We start from the raw sequence: 16,951 nt of genomic DNA, 5'->3' as shown, positions 1-16,951 counted from the left end.
TTAACGCGTTTTTCAGACAGGAGTCTGTAACTAGAAGCTATAAAAAGCTTTTGAAACAAATTTTAAAAAGGTTCTATATTGTTTCATTAACAGAAACACTATTTTTTTCCAAGCAGCTGCAGTACCAGCTCTGTCAGCTGTATCTTCTATAAGGAGGAGGTCTGTAGAAGCATTCTGCCAAAACCAACAGTTAGTCTGACTGCTTAAAATCTGTCCACTAGAACACAATGGACAAAATTACCTTCCTGACATGAAGAAGGACACGGTGTCCAGTCACTGAATGGAGTCACAATACAGTCCTTCCTACAGGGAAGCAGACAAGGTCTCACTGTTTCTGGTCGGAGGTTCTCAGGGCATCTGGGGAAAAAAAGAAACAAACAAACCATTATCAAAGAAATGATAGATCTGCAGTGAAGTGGTGAATCACAAGAAGTTCTTGGATGCATGCAAGCTGACAGCTAGTTGCCCAGAACTCACCAGGACAGAGCTCAGAAACAAAACCTGTTAGAAATTAAATATATCCGGTGGAAGCAAGTCAAAACTGGTGCATTCTACACCTGGAAACTGAATTTAAAAAAAAACAAAACAAACCTCAACGGTATGGTTTCTCTCTCATCATTCTAGCCTTTTTCATTTTGAGTGTTATTTTCAAACTTCTAAATTACTGTAAGGAAAAGCCATCTTGCTTAGCTTAGCAAAATATATATTTAGCTCTTCATGAATTTACTTAAATTCTGGCAGGAGACATATCTGATATAATAACACTGTAAGCTCACGTTTGGGTATAAGCTGGCCATGATTTTATGATAGGAGCTATAAAGGGTTTGAAACAGGTCTGGTCAATGAGACTGAACGACTGTCAGAATGAACAGGAAACCTTGCTTGTTTTAAGAAGAGGCTTGATCAGGATATAAAAGGGATTATTAAACAGCCACATACGGAGCTCATTAACCCAGATCATTTCCTGGGTTCAGTGTTCCCATTCTTTCATTAAGCAGAATCAACTCTCTACAATGTGTTCTGTCTTCAGAAAGATGCAATAGCTTTTGAAGAAGTACTGCAAATATTTAATATAATTTCAAAGTGGGTATTGCCCTAAAAGTGCACAGCAAGGACTGTCAGAAGATTGCAAGAAGATTTACAAAAAACATCACTTCAACATTTTGAAGCTTTTGGCTTATTAGAAAAAAATACACATTACTGTGATTTTCCTCTTGTTAACTACTAGGCATTTTGGACCAGAGAGATACTAATTTTTTATTGGATTGGATCAACTCAGAATGGTTAGCTAGCATGAGGTATCTTTTCTGCCAGACTAGAGGGAACACTGGCAAGTCTAATGAAAAACTGCGAAGAAAATGTGACCTTTGTTGCTAGTATAGAATGACACCTGTGTCAGTAGGGGAAGAATAGGGGAAAAGAAAAGAAAATAGTTGTTGCAGCTCCACAGGGAAATGTTATTTGGCAATATCATCTGTTAGCTCATTGGCTGTCTCTGAGTAATTCATGTTCCATTCTCAAAATACGTGATTTATTGCAAATCAGCACCAACTTCTTGGCTGTAATAAGGCCCTCTCATAACGACACCTCCATCCATCCTTCTCTCCTATAATTTGAGTGTGAAGGATCATCACCTCTTCATAAACTCTGCCTTTTTAAGTTAAATTTTGCCTTTTTGCTTGCATGAAATTCATAAAACCAGATGACATATGAGTGGGTGCGTTATACACAATCAAAATGATCTGTCAGCAATCACATGCAGTGTCTACATTCTCAGATTTTTTTCTCTAGGGTTGAAATGAATTCAATGATTCTGAAGAAGCTTACTATTAGCTTTTTGTGTAAGGAATGACAGAAATTATAAGAATACAGAAAAGTTTGCATTATATGCATTCATTGTTTCACTTACAATTTCATCTTTCAGGAAAGAAAAAAAAAGTAATTTCAGATCCTTGGGCAAGGCAATTAGTTCAATTAGAACATCATTCCTATCTTTTATATTGTTTGTATTTACTATATATGGCTTACAGCAATGTATTGATTTTTTTTTGGCATTTCTTACTCAAGGTCAAATTAAACAGAATAGATACAAGCTGAAGTCCATAACTTGTGAGGTAGATAAGGTCAATAATATTGATTCTATCATACCATAGTAATCTTTTTTATTAAGAGGAGTTTAAAGCACGATTCCTATTTACATTTTCATGTAAAATGTCTGGTTCTTTAAAAATGATTTGGTGATTTTAATGTGACAATCTGAAAGATAAACCAAGATTTTTCTCATTTCACTTGATTCATTTATGCAATAAAACAGTCCTCCTCTTAAAACTCTAAGGCCAGGCTAAAGGCAGAGATGATAACATTTAAAAAGGAAGATAAATCATTAGCATTTTTTAAATAAAATATATAATGGTATTATGACTGAATGGAACATAAATTATTGCAGGTATGTAACAGTTTAGGTTAAAGAGTGGTCTGGTATTATTTCCCATACTTTTGTTTAAAGCAGATTAGGAATAAGTCCATTTCTTCTGAATAACACGAGGAATGGCTGGCACTGTGCAAGTATTTTGTGTAAGAACAGCTGCTTCATGAACTTTCTAAAAGACCTCTGCTCTCAGCTCTTCCAGCCCTAAATCTCTCCTGAGTAGGATCTATTTACAGATTGACGAACTGCATGGAGATATCATCAAATGTATTTAACTAGCAGCTAATCTGTACTTAACCCTGGTCATAAATAATGCTGAGAAATTAAACCACTGGGATAAAGCAATCCTCAGAAAAAAATTATATGGGGAAAAATCTGAAAGAAGATCTGTCAAATTGTCAGAACTTTACTGTGCTTGACCTCAGTTTGATTCTGAGAATGTGCTATTAAGTAGGTTACACTGTAATTTGACCCCCCCAAAAATGCTTATGCGTGGAACTACCCTAACTAATCTATATAGTGCCTATATAATATATATACTGCCTACTCCCTAACTAATATATATACTGCCTGTTTTGAACTACTTGAACTATCTCAGAAATAGTGCTATATTGCCTTCACACCACACACGTGCCTCAGGACTTTCATCCTGACTCAGCCTGATGATGGTAAGCAGCCAGCTGGGTTATGCAGTCAGATGTCAACACAGTCACCTAGATATCACCCATAAAAATCAATAGCTTGAAAAGTACTTCAAAGGCCATTAATAGCTTTAGCTTTGTATTTTTAAAATATGAATTGTTCCTTTGTAAGAGCACAAAGTTTGAGAGGGCCATTTGTCTTCACATGCATTCAGTGCACACATCTAGACCAGCAAAATCCAAATCAAAGTATGAAAGGATAATGTTTTAAGGTCTTTACTTTTTTGGGCCTACTTGTCCCACGTTGACCCTCACACAGATGACTTTTCTTGTCTGCATCCCCACAGAACAGGTGGCCTCCCCATTCCAGCTTGCAGAGGAGTTGAAAGCAGACACAGATGCGTCCTCTATGCACTGTCCCCATGGACCTGTCTGCCAATGATACACAGTGCAAGAGTGTTCGTTACAGCTGCGTGTTTCCTGTAGTGCACTAATATTTGGACACTGTACTCCTCCTGGAACAATAAAACAGGGCATAAGTTCATGTAATGGGAAAAAAAATAATTAAAATAAAATAAAATAAAATAAAATAAAATAAAATAAAATAAAATAAAATAGTGATTTATTAAAACAAACAAACAAAAACTGATGAAATTGTATTATTTCAATCACATGAATTAAGTTTTTCTTTCTTCCTCATCTTCATATGCGAAATATTAATTCTGTCAAACTTAAGTTTGTATACTACACAGAACAAACATACATGGACAGCAAACATAAATTCATATAATGAAGATGATAAAATAATCATAAATAATCTGACACATTATTTTACTTAATATCTTTGGGTTAGTCTACAGCATTTTTATTTTGGGGTTTCGTAAAAGGTTGTAAGAAAAAACATGAGAAGGCTCTAGGCAGAATAAATGGTTAAGTGTGCTAGCTATGTATCTCTAGAGACCACTGTTTATGTCTAATTCATGGATCAATTAAAAAGATTTTTGAAGCTCTTGTCCTACTTCCCAGTGGATATTCTTCCATGTTACGTAATTACCTAAGAGGATGGCACAGCTGGCAATTTCAGGTCTAGACTGAGATAACAAAAGCTGTTGCAGGTTAAGATTAAAATGCATTCATGTGTTCATAATTGTGAAGAAAAGCTCAAATAATGCTATCTTTGTTGTACCCAAATTCATATGTGTTCAGTTTCTTACATTCAAACACTTCAAAGCTAATTTAGCCTCCCAATCCTGAATAAGTCATTAAGAGGTCTTTCTTACCAAGCTTGATCATATGATACTAGATATCTTGCACTGTGAGTACAAATCATTTTTGCTCAATCTCTGGTGCTGCTAGACACACAGAATCTAAGTTTAAGAATTTACTTAAAACTTCAAGAACAACAGGATTCCTTTCCCAAGGTGATGGAAAACCACAGAAAGTCTACCTAAAAAATTATTTCCTAAAGGACAAGAACAATCCTGTAGAAAAGAGAGATAACTGAAAGAGCTTTTTATGTGCTTCTGAGGATGAAATATACATTAATTTTCTCTGAGGAGAAAAACACATGCTCACACCATGCACGCATCAGGAAGCACATCAGCTTTTCTGTCCTACCACTGAAATTTAGGTTGCTCTATAGACATGCAAGAGATAAGGGATTTTAAGCGCTTATTATTAGGAGTGATTAAACAAACAAATAAATAAATTACAAGAATCAATGTCTAGTTCAAGTATGCAAACACCAATAACTGTCACAAGAGGCAAAAGTGCTTTATACTCTAAGTTACTTTTGTGGATGTTTTAGTTTTGCAGCAAATATGAGGAAAAGGATTATCTAATGACACCACAGGATAAAATCCAATTTTATTTTATTTTTTTCCGTGGGGATATTTTAAATTTCTAAATTAAGTCTGAAAGACAGTAATGCAACCAAGAAAATATCACTTTATTTGAGAAGTCAAGAAAAAGACTATCTATTAATAAGTTTTGTGAAAGAGGATTATAAGACACATTACAACTTGTGAATGTGATTAAAAAATGACTAAAATTAAGTTTGTTTTGGCTCAAAATGGATTTTACTCAATTTGATCAGAATTGCTTTAAAAATACTTCATTAGGCATAAAGCCAAGAAAAAGCCCTATTATTTAAATTTGGACAAAAAACGGAAAAAGAAAAAGAAAAAAAAAAAAGTAAAACAAAATTATCATTACATAGAAAGACCCAAAAAGTCATTGAAGTAGCTTCCTTCAGGAAACAAAAATCATTCAATTTATCACCAGCAGACAGGAATACAGCAGGCAAGAAAATTAGGAAATAGAGAATATTTTATAAAAACAAAAATGATAGTCCCAAAGCTTTTTGAATAGGAGAGAAAACAGATCCACAGAAGGAGACTAAAAATGTTTTTCTTGTATAAGGACTAAAGAAACAAGAATATAGAAGAGATTTTTTTTATTTTTTTTTTTAAGTTCTAAACTAATTACTGACATCTGAGGTTACCTCAGAAAAAAACAAGTGGGAAATTCATAAATTCAAGAAACTTTATAAATTAAATGTTTATGGGTGGTCAAGAAGTGTTTCTTCAGGAATGGATTCCATAATCACCAGTTCCTAAGGTATCTAAGAATAAAGTGAAAACTTATAATCAATTTTGACAGCTATGTAAGAAAGATATGTTCAGGTTCAGGCAAAAAAAAAAATGAGTGATACTGACTTGTAAGTTAAAAAAAAAAAAAAAAAAAAAAAAAAAAAAAAAAGGAGTGTGAATGTCTTCAGCTGAATGGGAATCCAATTCCGTTCAAATAAAAATAATAATGAAGAAAACTGCATGATGAATGGACAAAATGTAGAAATACTAATGCTGAATGATACAATTATCAACTGTATTAAATATAATTAATATTAAAAGCATACTATTTATGTCTGAATAAGTGTGTCATTCTCTCCAGAAAGACAGCATTTCCTTGTGCACCCTCAATTTAAGGGCACTTAGAAATATCCTTAATAACATTTGCATAGAGTAAGAAGATCGGTGCTGCACAGAACCGAATGAGGACAGTTTTGATAGGAATATAAAAAATAATTAATATTGTTGGGAAAAAAAATGTGGTTATGAGAAAAAGGGACAACTCACACTAAATACATTTCATATAAATAAATACATAGATGACTGTAAATTACTATTTTGCAGTATTAAAAATGATCCTTTTAAGGTATAAAAAAACAGTTGGAATTGAAGCATTTCTATTTGGATTTGAATACTTTGGCAAAGCACATTTGGAAATGAAAGGCTAGTTTAACAGATAGAGTTTTACTTATAAAATATTACAGTTAAGATGGTAGCCTCTTGGAATGCTTTAAAAGACTTGTCATAGGCAGAGCTTGCTTTTTCTGCCTGCTTTAAAGCTCATCGTGGGAAAGACGTTGCTCTAGAATATTCAAGGATTGGATTTTATAAACCAGTATGCAACTCTCTTGATAACTTATACATTTTGAAACGTCTAACACTTTTTAAAGCATTTAAGGCTCATTTTTATTAATCGTTTTGCTATCCCTCATTTTGCATGTCATTGTATATGTGCATTTTAAAACAGCTAGAATAAACTCAACGTTTGAGAAAAGAGATATGAATGACATTCCTCTTGTAATTTACAGAGTGATTTTTTTGCCATAGGAATGAGGTAGGCGCTCCTTGAAGTAGCCTTACTTCCCAAAGACCGATGGGGCCAGTGTGCAGACTACTGCTAGATAAAAAGTCAGTGTTGGTGCATAACTCTTGTTCCAGTCCTGCAGATATTCACACTTGCTTGCACATTACATATAAAAAATGCAAATCAAGATGAACTTCAAGAACAACTCTGAGAGATATCTCCTGTAATAGATAACAGGACAGATGTTTGAGTGCATCTATGGAGGACCAGAAGTCTGTCCTCAGGTCTTTCCTTGATCTGATTTGAATCACAAATCTCCAACACCAGACAGGAATATTACCTGGGTAATATTCTTAGTAAAATGAAGTACAGTAATATCCTCCCCCTCACTTTCCTTCACACACAGATACCAAGTGACTTTGAAAGCTTGACAATTCATGCTTCCCATTTCTAAAACTATGTATTTAACGCATTCAGGTTTCAGCTGAAATCAGTTAAAACTCAAAATATCCTTGGCTTACCCACAACTGATCCTTGGATGAACAGGGAATTTGTTAGAAAAAACAATTACTGAATTCTCTGTTTTCAGATTGAATTACAAAATGATGTTGTTTCAGGCAAGTACAAAAATGAAAAACAAATCCAAGATGTACAAGAGGAATAAACAATTCTAAAGGCCCTAAGTATAACTTCTTTTACAATTATGCAGTTAAAGTGCACCGGAATTTTAACAGTAATAAAATTTTAAAGCATGTCAACCAGAATTTGCCTAGAGTTGAGAAGAAACTTCTTTGACCTAGCTATTCCTTACAGGTTCAGTAAATCAATCTTGTAGATATATGAGATGTATGAGCTACTGGCCTATCAGACAGAATACTGGATTAGATATATGACTGATATTTTATGCTACCTAACTCAGAGATGCATAATAGTCTGTGACATATGAGGTCATCCTGAAGAGTCTTTCTGGCATTATACTCTGGTACTCTATGAACATGTAGTAGCCACAGTAAGACAATGGCACACAGGTGTAACTTGTATGATACACATACAACTGTTTTAAGAACATATTTCAAACAAAAAATGGACTAAGGGACAGTATTCCATTATATGTTGTTGCTGTGTGGCAGACAGCAGCAGAGGGGCAGTCTGACAGAATCGTGTCTGACACTGAAGTGCGTATGAAGCAAAGGTATGGAACTGAATTCCTCCTTGTGGAAAAAATAGTATCCACTGACATCCACCAATGCATGTTAAATGTTTGTGAAGACTGAACAGCAGAAGTGAGCAAGTGAGGCAGTGAGCGGTACAGTTCAGCAGAGGCAACAGCAATGTGAAAGACCAGCCATGTACAGCTGTCATACCATGAAATGAAGAGCACTGCATCAGCTTATACACAGAAATTGCTAATGGCTGTCACCATGTTGAAAAACAGTGTTTAGTAGGTGAGAATTTCTATTTGATAGTGCTATTGTGCTCATTGTATCTGCTGTAGATTCCATGAAAATAGATAAGAGGTATTACCTTCAGAGTGATTTATGTATATCTAGCACCCCTGGAGGGTATATTCAGATAACACTGAGAACAGTGACACAAATGTGTTATTACTATGGGTACACTCACAGAGATAAATTTATAAATAGTTTCACCCTTCAAACCTTCAAGTTGAGGACAGTGATCTCAGAAAAGATATCAAAATTGTTGTTTTGACACCAGTTTCCACATGGATTCATCTCACAAACTAGAAAATGTTCTCATGAGGAGAGAGACTACTCTCTCCTCTTTCCCTGTGGGCGCATGTAAACAATCTCATTCCAGATGGGCATCAGCATACTGTGCTTGAGGCTTTGCAGTGCGTGTTTTGATCACACAGAAGAGACACTGTTCTGGATAAGGAAACACTTATAAAAGCACATACAGCCGAAGTAAGTTTCTGGCTGAAGGAGCAGGCAGCATAGGGCTGGAGAGGCAGTCAGTAGAAGATGAGCTCAGTCATTCTGTACGCTTTGAACTTGCTAACTTTGTAGACTGAATTATCCATGACTAGCAGTAGGATGAGTGCAATCAAGGACTCAGAGAAAAACCTGGACTCCATATGCCATCTTAGAGGATACACTTAGCCTATTTATAGGTTGACAGTAGACTTGCACATTCTTTCATTAATTAATGTACAATCCTGATGTCACAGGGATTGCATATTTGTGTATAACCCCTTTTATCTGTCCTACAACGTTCTGAATTAGAACTCCCAAAATCATGGCTACACTATACACAAATTACTGTAAAAAGTCTTCCCTACACTAGTCTTACTCTTCTATCAGCCAAGAATAAGTTCAAAAAGTCTAAAAGATCATATTTGGGACTGTTTGCCTGAATAGAGCTGATTATTTTGGGACTCAGTTTTAGCATGAAAGGAGCATTATTAGTCTTACTTGTGACTTGTCTTGACTCATGATTCATAGCTACACAAAATATTTAGAGAATTTTCAGCAACATGCATTTTTATAAGCTCTGACTAGAACCAAGACTTGCACTTAAAAAAAAAAAAAAAAAAAGTTCATGTTGAGCTTCCTTTTTATAACATATGCCCTGCCACAGAACATAAAATGATCTGGCAGCATCAGCAATGCAATCAGTGTTTTATATTTTGGAAACATGGCTGATCACTGTCATGCAGTTCTGGAGGTTGAAAGTCAATCAGTTAGTTCTTATTCAGCAAATGACTAAAAGATGCAAGAGATTTATGGGCAGAAAAAAATGTGTACTGGTTCAGACTGGGATGAAGCTAACTTTCTGCACAGCAGCCCACACAATGTTTTGCTAAGCACATGTGTCTAGAGCTACTATTTTGGCAGCTGCTGAGCTGTGCTGGCACAGCACCAAGGCTGACTCCCAACCCCCCAAAGCAATTAAGGGGTGAGCAAGAGATGAAACAGTTGACCCAAACCAGCTGATGGGATATTCTTTATCATTTGGCATCATGTTCAGCAATAGATTTGGGAAAGGGGAAAAAAGGGAGCCCACTTAAGAAAATGTTTGTCCTCCTAAAAAATTGCTATGCACTTAGGCTTTGCTTCCCAAGATTTGCCTGAACGTTGCCTGCTGGTGGGAAGCAAAGAATGATTATTTCCTCTTTCTTTGCTTCTGAAAGGTCCCTTTTTCATTCTACAAGATTCATTTATGTGAATGGAAACTATACACAAGTCAGGATTCGCAGAATAAAACCAAACATCTGAAACTGGTAAGGAATGTCTCAAATGAACGTGAGGTAATCAACATCATTTTGAGAACAGTTTTACATTTGAAAGCATTTCTTTGGAGTTGCTTGCCTCCAAATGGGAGGGTCCATGAGTGTTTATTGGATGAAAACCTAGTCTGTGAGCAATTGATTCCAGCTTGATACAGGAAATGGAGAGATATACCATTGTATTCTGTGAAGGCAAGTTACAAGGTGGCGTCTCCATGCTTCCTTTTATATGCTGCCTTTAAATTTACAAGGTCTGGAAGATGGGAACAAAAGAGTTCCTGCTGAGATCCTGAAGTCAGAAGCTGTCACTCCAAAAGAGAAGGCTTATACTCTTCTTCTTTTTCTTTTTTTTTTTTCTTTTTTTTTTTTTTTCTCTTTGTAGTAGCTGTTGCCTAATATTGTCTTACCTGTACTGCATATTAATCCACATTATCAAATTAGCCAATTATACCTCTAATTTTAGAGTATTCATTATTAACAAAGCTCTCAATAAATGATAATTGATGTGTATTATTCCTCTGAGCATTGGATGACTCCATTGCGGTAGCAATCCCTTGCTGACTAAGGGAGGCATGACTCAGGAGATAGAAATAGATTTAACTCCCTAGAAACCAACCAAGTGGGACAACACAATAAAGTTTTGATATGTATAAAAATGTAAATGTGGTGACAGAAGTTCATGCTAAGCTACAAGAGCCATTTGCTAGCAACTGAACACATTAAAACTTTTGTATCTTCAGCATTTAAATTTTACTCTTTGCAATATTGTACCTATCACCTGATTATCAACAGTCATATATAAATATATTTCATTGCAATTTGCATAGAGTAAATCATTTGAATTTTAATTTTTAACAGAAAATAGGAAAGACAAATATTTGAAATCAAATAGTGATAACAATGAGTAACATTAACTGACAAATACACGTCTTCTTTAAAACAGTTTTAGCTATCATGATTGAATTTAGAATAAACATTTAAATAATATTCCTATTGTTTAAAAAACAACAACAGTTTCCCCTAATAAGTTTCTGTTGACCAAGTAATTACTATGGCATTACAGTAATGGACAAGTATTCACAATTAGACAATAGTCTGTAAAAGTATGTGACCTTACCTTCACCTGCATATGCCAGAATTGAGCGGGCACGCATCTGCTTTCCTTCTGTGGTTTTGCCTGAGCAGGTGTGTGAGCAGGAGGACCATGCGGACCACATGCTGAGCACACAGTCCTTTGGGCATGGAGCTTCACAGACAACAGGGATTGGGTAGATTGCATCTCTGCACAGCTGTCTGTCAACCTCTTCTCCTGGGAAAGAAAAGGCCAGTAGCAGTCTATCATTTGTTAAATTAACTTGAAATGAGCAATGTAGCCCAGATGGGCACACAGATAAATTAGATTCTGTTCTTCTATATAAAGAAGATAAATAGATTTCTTATTACAATGACTTGTCTCCTCTGCCTTGGACACGCTCAAATCTAGCTTAATTTTATATTCTGCTGAAGCCTGGGTGGTATTTAGGCTTTTGCTTTGTTATTATATATTTGATTTGAAGAAAATCCACATATGAATAACAGAGTATGTAGTATACCTACAGAAAACAGCAGGCCTATAACTGCATATACATTAATCACCTAGTCTTCATCTACATTTGTGGGAGAAGGGGAAAAGGATCATAACTTACAGATCAGCCACTTTTATAAATGACAGTCTTTCCTTTGAATCAGACCTATAGTTATTTACATATTATTTATATATTTATACTTAAATATATAAATATATGAATACACACACACACACACACACACACACATATATATATATTTAAACCTGTAATTTAATTGACAAATACTGGGAGCTGCAGTAAGCTGCAATCAGAGACTGTTGTTTGGTCATAAAGACCTTTCATTAGGCAAGCCTGAGACACATCACTGCCACAGAAGTACAAAAAGATTTCTGCATTTACATTCTGTCACATCAGTGTATGTATTTCATTGTAATAAAGAATCCAGACTAGCATAAATTGTTTAATGAAGTACTCCCTAGTGTTTAAGTACAAGTACTGCTTTTATTTTCAATAAAGAAATTGCAGGAGCACTGTGTCTGACATCTGTCTGCACAGAATCATAATCACAAACCACTTAGTTTTGTAAGGTGTAATATCACTTCTTGATCAAATTAGTTAATATGCATTAAGTGAGCAATGAAGGAACAACCATGTATTCAGAGGTTAAAATGTCTCACCAATAGACAAAAGGTTCAGGATAAATGTTCACTTTGGAGCAGATGAGAGAAACACTCAATTAAGGAAAGAGATGTTTGGATCCACTGTTTTAGAGTTATTCAGAGTTATAGCTTTGTTATCATACAAACCAATCACAGAAATCACTGGCAACTAAAATCACTGTGAACAGAGTAAATCCAATAAAGTCAGTTGCAAGGAGAACTTTGAAAAAATGTCATCTGAGAGCTCATAGATTTATGTGGTCCTGTTTACCAGATGCAATACAAGAATGGAAAGAAACAGTCTCACTTATAAACAGGAAATGTTTTTCTTTCCCTTAAGTTTTCTGAAAAACATAGTTTTTAAAATATCTAAATGTCATTTGTGCTACATGATCTTTGCCACACTAGAGCAAAAAACGTTCTAATGAGATATGATTAGTCTATAGAAATGTTATTAAGGGGTAAGTGTTCTCAATGGAACTGGCCAGGACTGTATATAGCATAGTATTTGTAATGATATATCTTGTTAGCATTTTTGTTTTAATAACTAATGTCAACAGAAAATCTGTCTCATTGAGAATTGCAATGCAAATATGTCTTCAATATAACAAAACATTTGTTGGAAATAATCAATAGATCCTCTATTATTTAATGACAAGTACATCAGCCAGTGATAAAAGCAACCACCTGGATTCTGAACAGCTAATTAGCGGGAAATGTGAACAAAGCCAAAGATCTATAAAGACTACTTTACCAAGGCCTCAAATTTGCAAGATTTACAGAGTCTTAAAACCTCTCAGACAAGAATCTCTGACAGTCTTAGTTTTCAACATAGGAGGGTTTCCTGCTTAGAAAACCATAATGACACTGTTCAGAGTGAAGTACGAGAGCCAGGAGCAAATGGCAAATTTCTTCTCCGAAGAATGAAGCTAGAAAAAGGATGAACTTTACTCTCAGACTGTTCTATCTCCAGATAATATTTAATGAACTAAATGCTACGTTCACCTTCACATCTTGCAAGAAACACTACTCTTACAGTATCAAGCTTATTTATCACCTACCGAGATAGCGTTAGTGCAAAATTAAAGCCGAATTTTGGGTCACAATGAGAAACTGAGTCAACATTAGTTGACTCACTTTAAGGTGAAAAATCCTTCACTCTCTCCCAAAACAAAGGTTTTATCTTTCCCTTTTACAGGGAAAATACTCTAGAAATACATATCTTGCATATGAGCATTTAGTTCTTGTCAGCAATCCAATTCTTATCTGACTAAGGCAACAGCACAGAAATGTGGATAGAAGGAATATTTCATATGGGCATTTCTTCAAGGAAATATGCTATTTAGACTAAATTGTTTCTGACATTTCACTAATGATTTTATGAACAATTTGACCTTTGTTGATTTCCTTATCAAGTGCACAGTGCAGTCAACTACTGGAGCCACTCAGCCATATGCTGGGAGCAATGCCAATATAAAGGCTAAAGATATGTGGAAAAAACCCCATTTGAAAATTTTTTTCATTTGCTGTCTAATATTTTATTTGAACTCTATGTGTATACATTAATGTTGCACAAGAGAAAAAAAAATAAAAACAACTTCAAAACCATTAGTCAAAGGTCGCTGCCGTGAATTACTTGTGCTTTAACCAACCAAATGACAAAAAAATAAAATTCAGAATGAGGAAAACAGAATATGAAATAAGGAAACTGTTCACCACTGAGTAGTTGATTTGTTCATTAAAATTTCAAAGTTACAAGCAGTCCATCTTTGGAAACAGTGCTTATGTAGCTGAATGATATTGCTCTTATGAAACATACATATTTTGGGCTAAATTCTCCAAACTGGACTAACTGCATGCAGAAACAGCAGAAGGAAAAATAGGCTGTATCTTGAGGATATTAAATGTCAAAAACTAGTTGAAAACTTAACGGGGATTTTTACAGATTTGTACTATCAGTAAGGACTGCCAATCTCTTCCTTGGACTGCTACACTGGTTCCAACTTGACAAATAGCAGAACGACTACAAAAGTCACTACAAACAGTTCTTATGGCTTTTTTAATGGATTAAAGATCTTCTAGTTTGTGTACATGCACCAGAGCCACAGGTAAACTACTATTTGATTGCTTTAATTAAAAAACAAGCAAACAAACAAAAAAACCCCCTAAACTTCCAGATAAGTAATTTTTTTAGTATCACACTATTCATATCATAGTTCTTGTTTTATTACATTCACCAAGAAGATATTGTATGTGAAAATTTGGTTTAGATGCTAGAACTTGGGCTTCAGTTTGGACAGTATGTTCCACACAATCGAATCTTGTCATTCTTTTGTTTTATTTTTTATCTTGCTCATCTGCAAAATGTGACTGACATTTTTCTTGTAATATACTTTAAGATCTTTTCACTGTGAAGCATTCTTAAAGCTGGTAACACTAGAGACATAGCAGGAAACCTTGATTCTTGTGTATCTTTTAACACGATGCATGCTCCAGTACACAGAAAAAAACTGCTGTTAGATTCTGACCTGTAGTAAATGGAAAGGCAAGTGCTTAACAGAGGGCAAAATTATTTTAAAGCCTTAAAATGAACAGTAAAATAGTAATAGTAATAGTCTCATGCGGGTTGGAAGGGACCTTAGAGATCATCGAGTCCAACCCCTGGGATTCGAGCTGCAGAGCGGCACTTCTACCACTTGTGCCACAGAGGGATTCGAACACCCGGGCCCCGGTGTTGCAATGTGGCATTCCTACCACCTGTGCCACCGGGGCACACAAAATCACTGCTGGATTCAATGAGGCATGGAAAACAACTGGGGAAAAGAAAAATCAACATAAAAATGCTGTTGCAGGCCTACACAGTAAGGTAATTATTTTGGTCTCAGTCCTTTACCAGCAACTATAGTCTCTGAAAGGCCAAACTGTAATAAAAGTCAAAAACAGCAATAATAAAATCATAATAAATGGGATAAAACAAATAGAGAACTTTGAACATTAATTTTGTAAGAGATTTTTAAAACATGTGCATAATCAGTAGAGAATACCACACAGTGCTAATACAGATCATGTTATACTCTAAAGTCTGTAAAACTATTAATGACAGCAACTGAGCCTTAATTCTAAAACTGCAGACTTCAGCATTTGCACTGGATAGTCAAGTGTGTCCAAATTTGCTAATACTTCTCTGACTAAGAAAATAAAAAAGGCAAAATCTTGCTTTTGTGGTTTCTAGTAGTCGTAAGTGATCACCTGCTTTTAAATACAACAGCTCACTGGAACTTAATGTTGCTTGTGTATTTAAATCTACACTTCGGAAATGAGAATGTAAATATGTAGAAAGGAAAAGCAGTTCAAAGCACAATATGATTTGAATGTACTGTTTATACATACATTAAGGAATACATTGTAATGTATATATGTAATGATATCTGTAACTGCCCTCTCAGCTGATGAGTTTTTCTGCCTTGCCAGTGACACTGAAAAGGATGTGTTCTGTGCCATCCACAGGAAAATTTCTGGGTACTTAAAATTCTTGGTAAGGTTATCCCAGAGATTTAAGCTCTGCTTTTGGGGGTGAAGAAGGGTGAAGAAGTCCTTGTTACTACTTAGCTTACTTTGGTAATGCCTCTCAGCATGAAGAGAAAATAAGCAAGAAAGTAACAACTGCCTTGAAATTACATCATAGCTACATTAAAATAGTATCAACTAGAAAAAGCAGTAATGAAAGTCTTTTTTTAGCTGACATTATTCAAAAGTAAATGAGAGGGAAAAAAAAAATTCAAATCACTAAAATAAGAGAACATGCAGAAACTTGTTCAAATTTGAAGTTCTATGTGAGACTTCCATTATCAATAACCTTGCTTGCACACTGGCTGACTAGTCTATTCTTCACACGACAGAAAAACTCATTAATTTTCAGATGGTAGTTAAGCACCTGAATAAACTTACATTAACATTTTAGTTTCTAATATTATTGTATTCATTTCTAATAACTAAGATATTACCAGTACTCAATAAAAGAAAATTCCTAACTGCCTCATTATGAACCATCACAACAATTTAACATTTCCTTCTAAACTAAAAAGCTGCAGCAGTTCTGCAGGGTTTGTTTTTTGTTTCTTTGTTTTTATTGATTCATTTTATTTTTTTTTTTAGCATTTCTTTTCTTTTTTTGTTTTGCTTTTTTTCTAACAAAAGAGAAACTGTCTGAGAAAAGTTGTCTTTCTCACAGCACACGTCTCTAATTAAAACATGTACACTACTGAAAAAAGCTGACCCAGATTTTCCTGCAGGGAGAATTTAGAATTTAATCCCCGCAAATCTAATCAAATAAGCTACTGAAAGGGGAAACAATAATACTTACATGAAATTCATCATTTATTGTATTGTTTAGTGCAGGAATCATAAATGAGAGTATTTAAAGGGAAAAAAAAAAAAATTGCGCATACAATGATATCAGAATGACAAACCATTTTTTTTTTCAGATCAATACTTTATATATGCTACTAGACTTTGATAAGCATAATGAAACTCTTAAATGTTTTATTAATCCCAGCAGTGTTCATAATATCCTGACAGTATTTATTCATAACTACTCCAAATATAAAACATGTCAAAGTAGGCTTTAGTGCTAGTAAAACAGCAGCATCCACGAAAAAAAATAGCAACAGCATGTTAGCCTATGTAATTGTTTTCTGTTCAAGTAGTAGGATGACCAGCTGTCAAAACAAACAAACAAACAAACAAACAAAAAA

At 34.8% G+C, this 16,951-nt stretch overlaps 1 protein-coding gene across 8 annotated transcripts in view; it reads right to left on the bottom strand.

Annotated features, from left to right (window-relative positions):
- Positions 1-16,951, bottom strand: part of THSD7A (thrombospondin type 1 domain containing 7A) — a 257,860-nt gene that overhangs the window by 60,031 nt on the left and 180,878 nt on the right. For all 8 annotated transcript variants that reach the window (XM_085538562.1, XM_085538563.1, XM_085538566.1 and 5 more), the window contains 3 exons: positions 11,088-11,279; positions 3,350-3,584; positions 242-357 (listed from right to left, as the gene is read on the bottom strand). In XM_085538562.1, coding sequence (XP_085394688.1) covers positions 242-357; positions 3,350-3,584; positions 11,088-11,279 — 543 coding nt within the window. The remainder of the gene's footprint in view (positions 1-241; positions 358-3,349; positions 3,585-11,087; positions 11,280-16,951) is intronic.

This window comes from Coturnix japonica, chromosome 2, assembly GCF_054131305.1.
Source record: "Coturnix japonica strain WE chromosome 2, WE-NBRP24, whole genome shotgun sequence".
NCBI classification, from domain to species: domain Eukaryota; kingdom Metazoa; phylum Chordata; class Aves; order Galliformes; family Phasianidae; genus Coturnix; species Coturnix japonica.
Note: the sequence above shows the minus strand (reverse complement) of the source record. Positions and strands in the feature narration are given on the sequence as shown.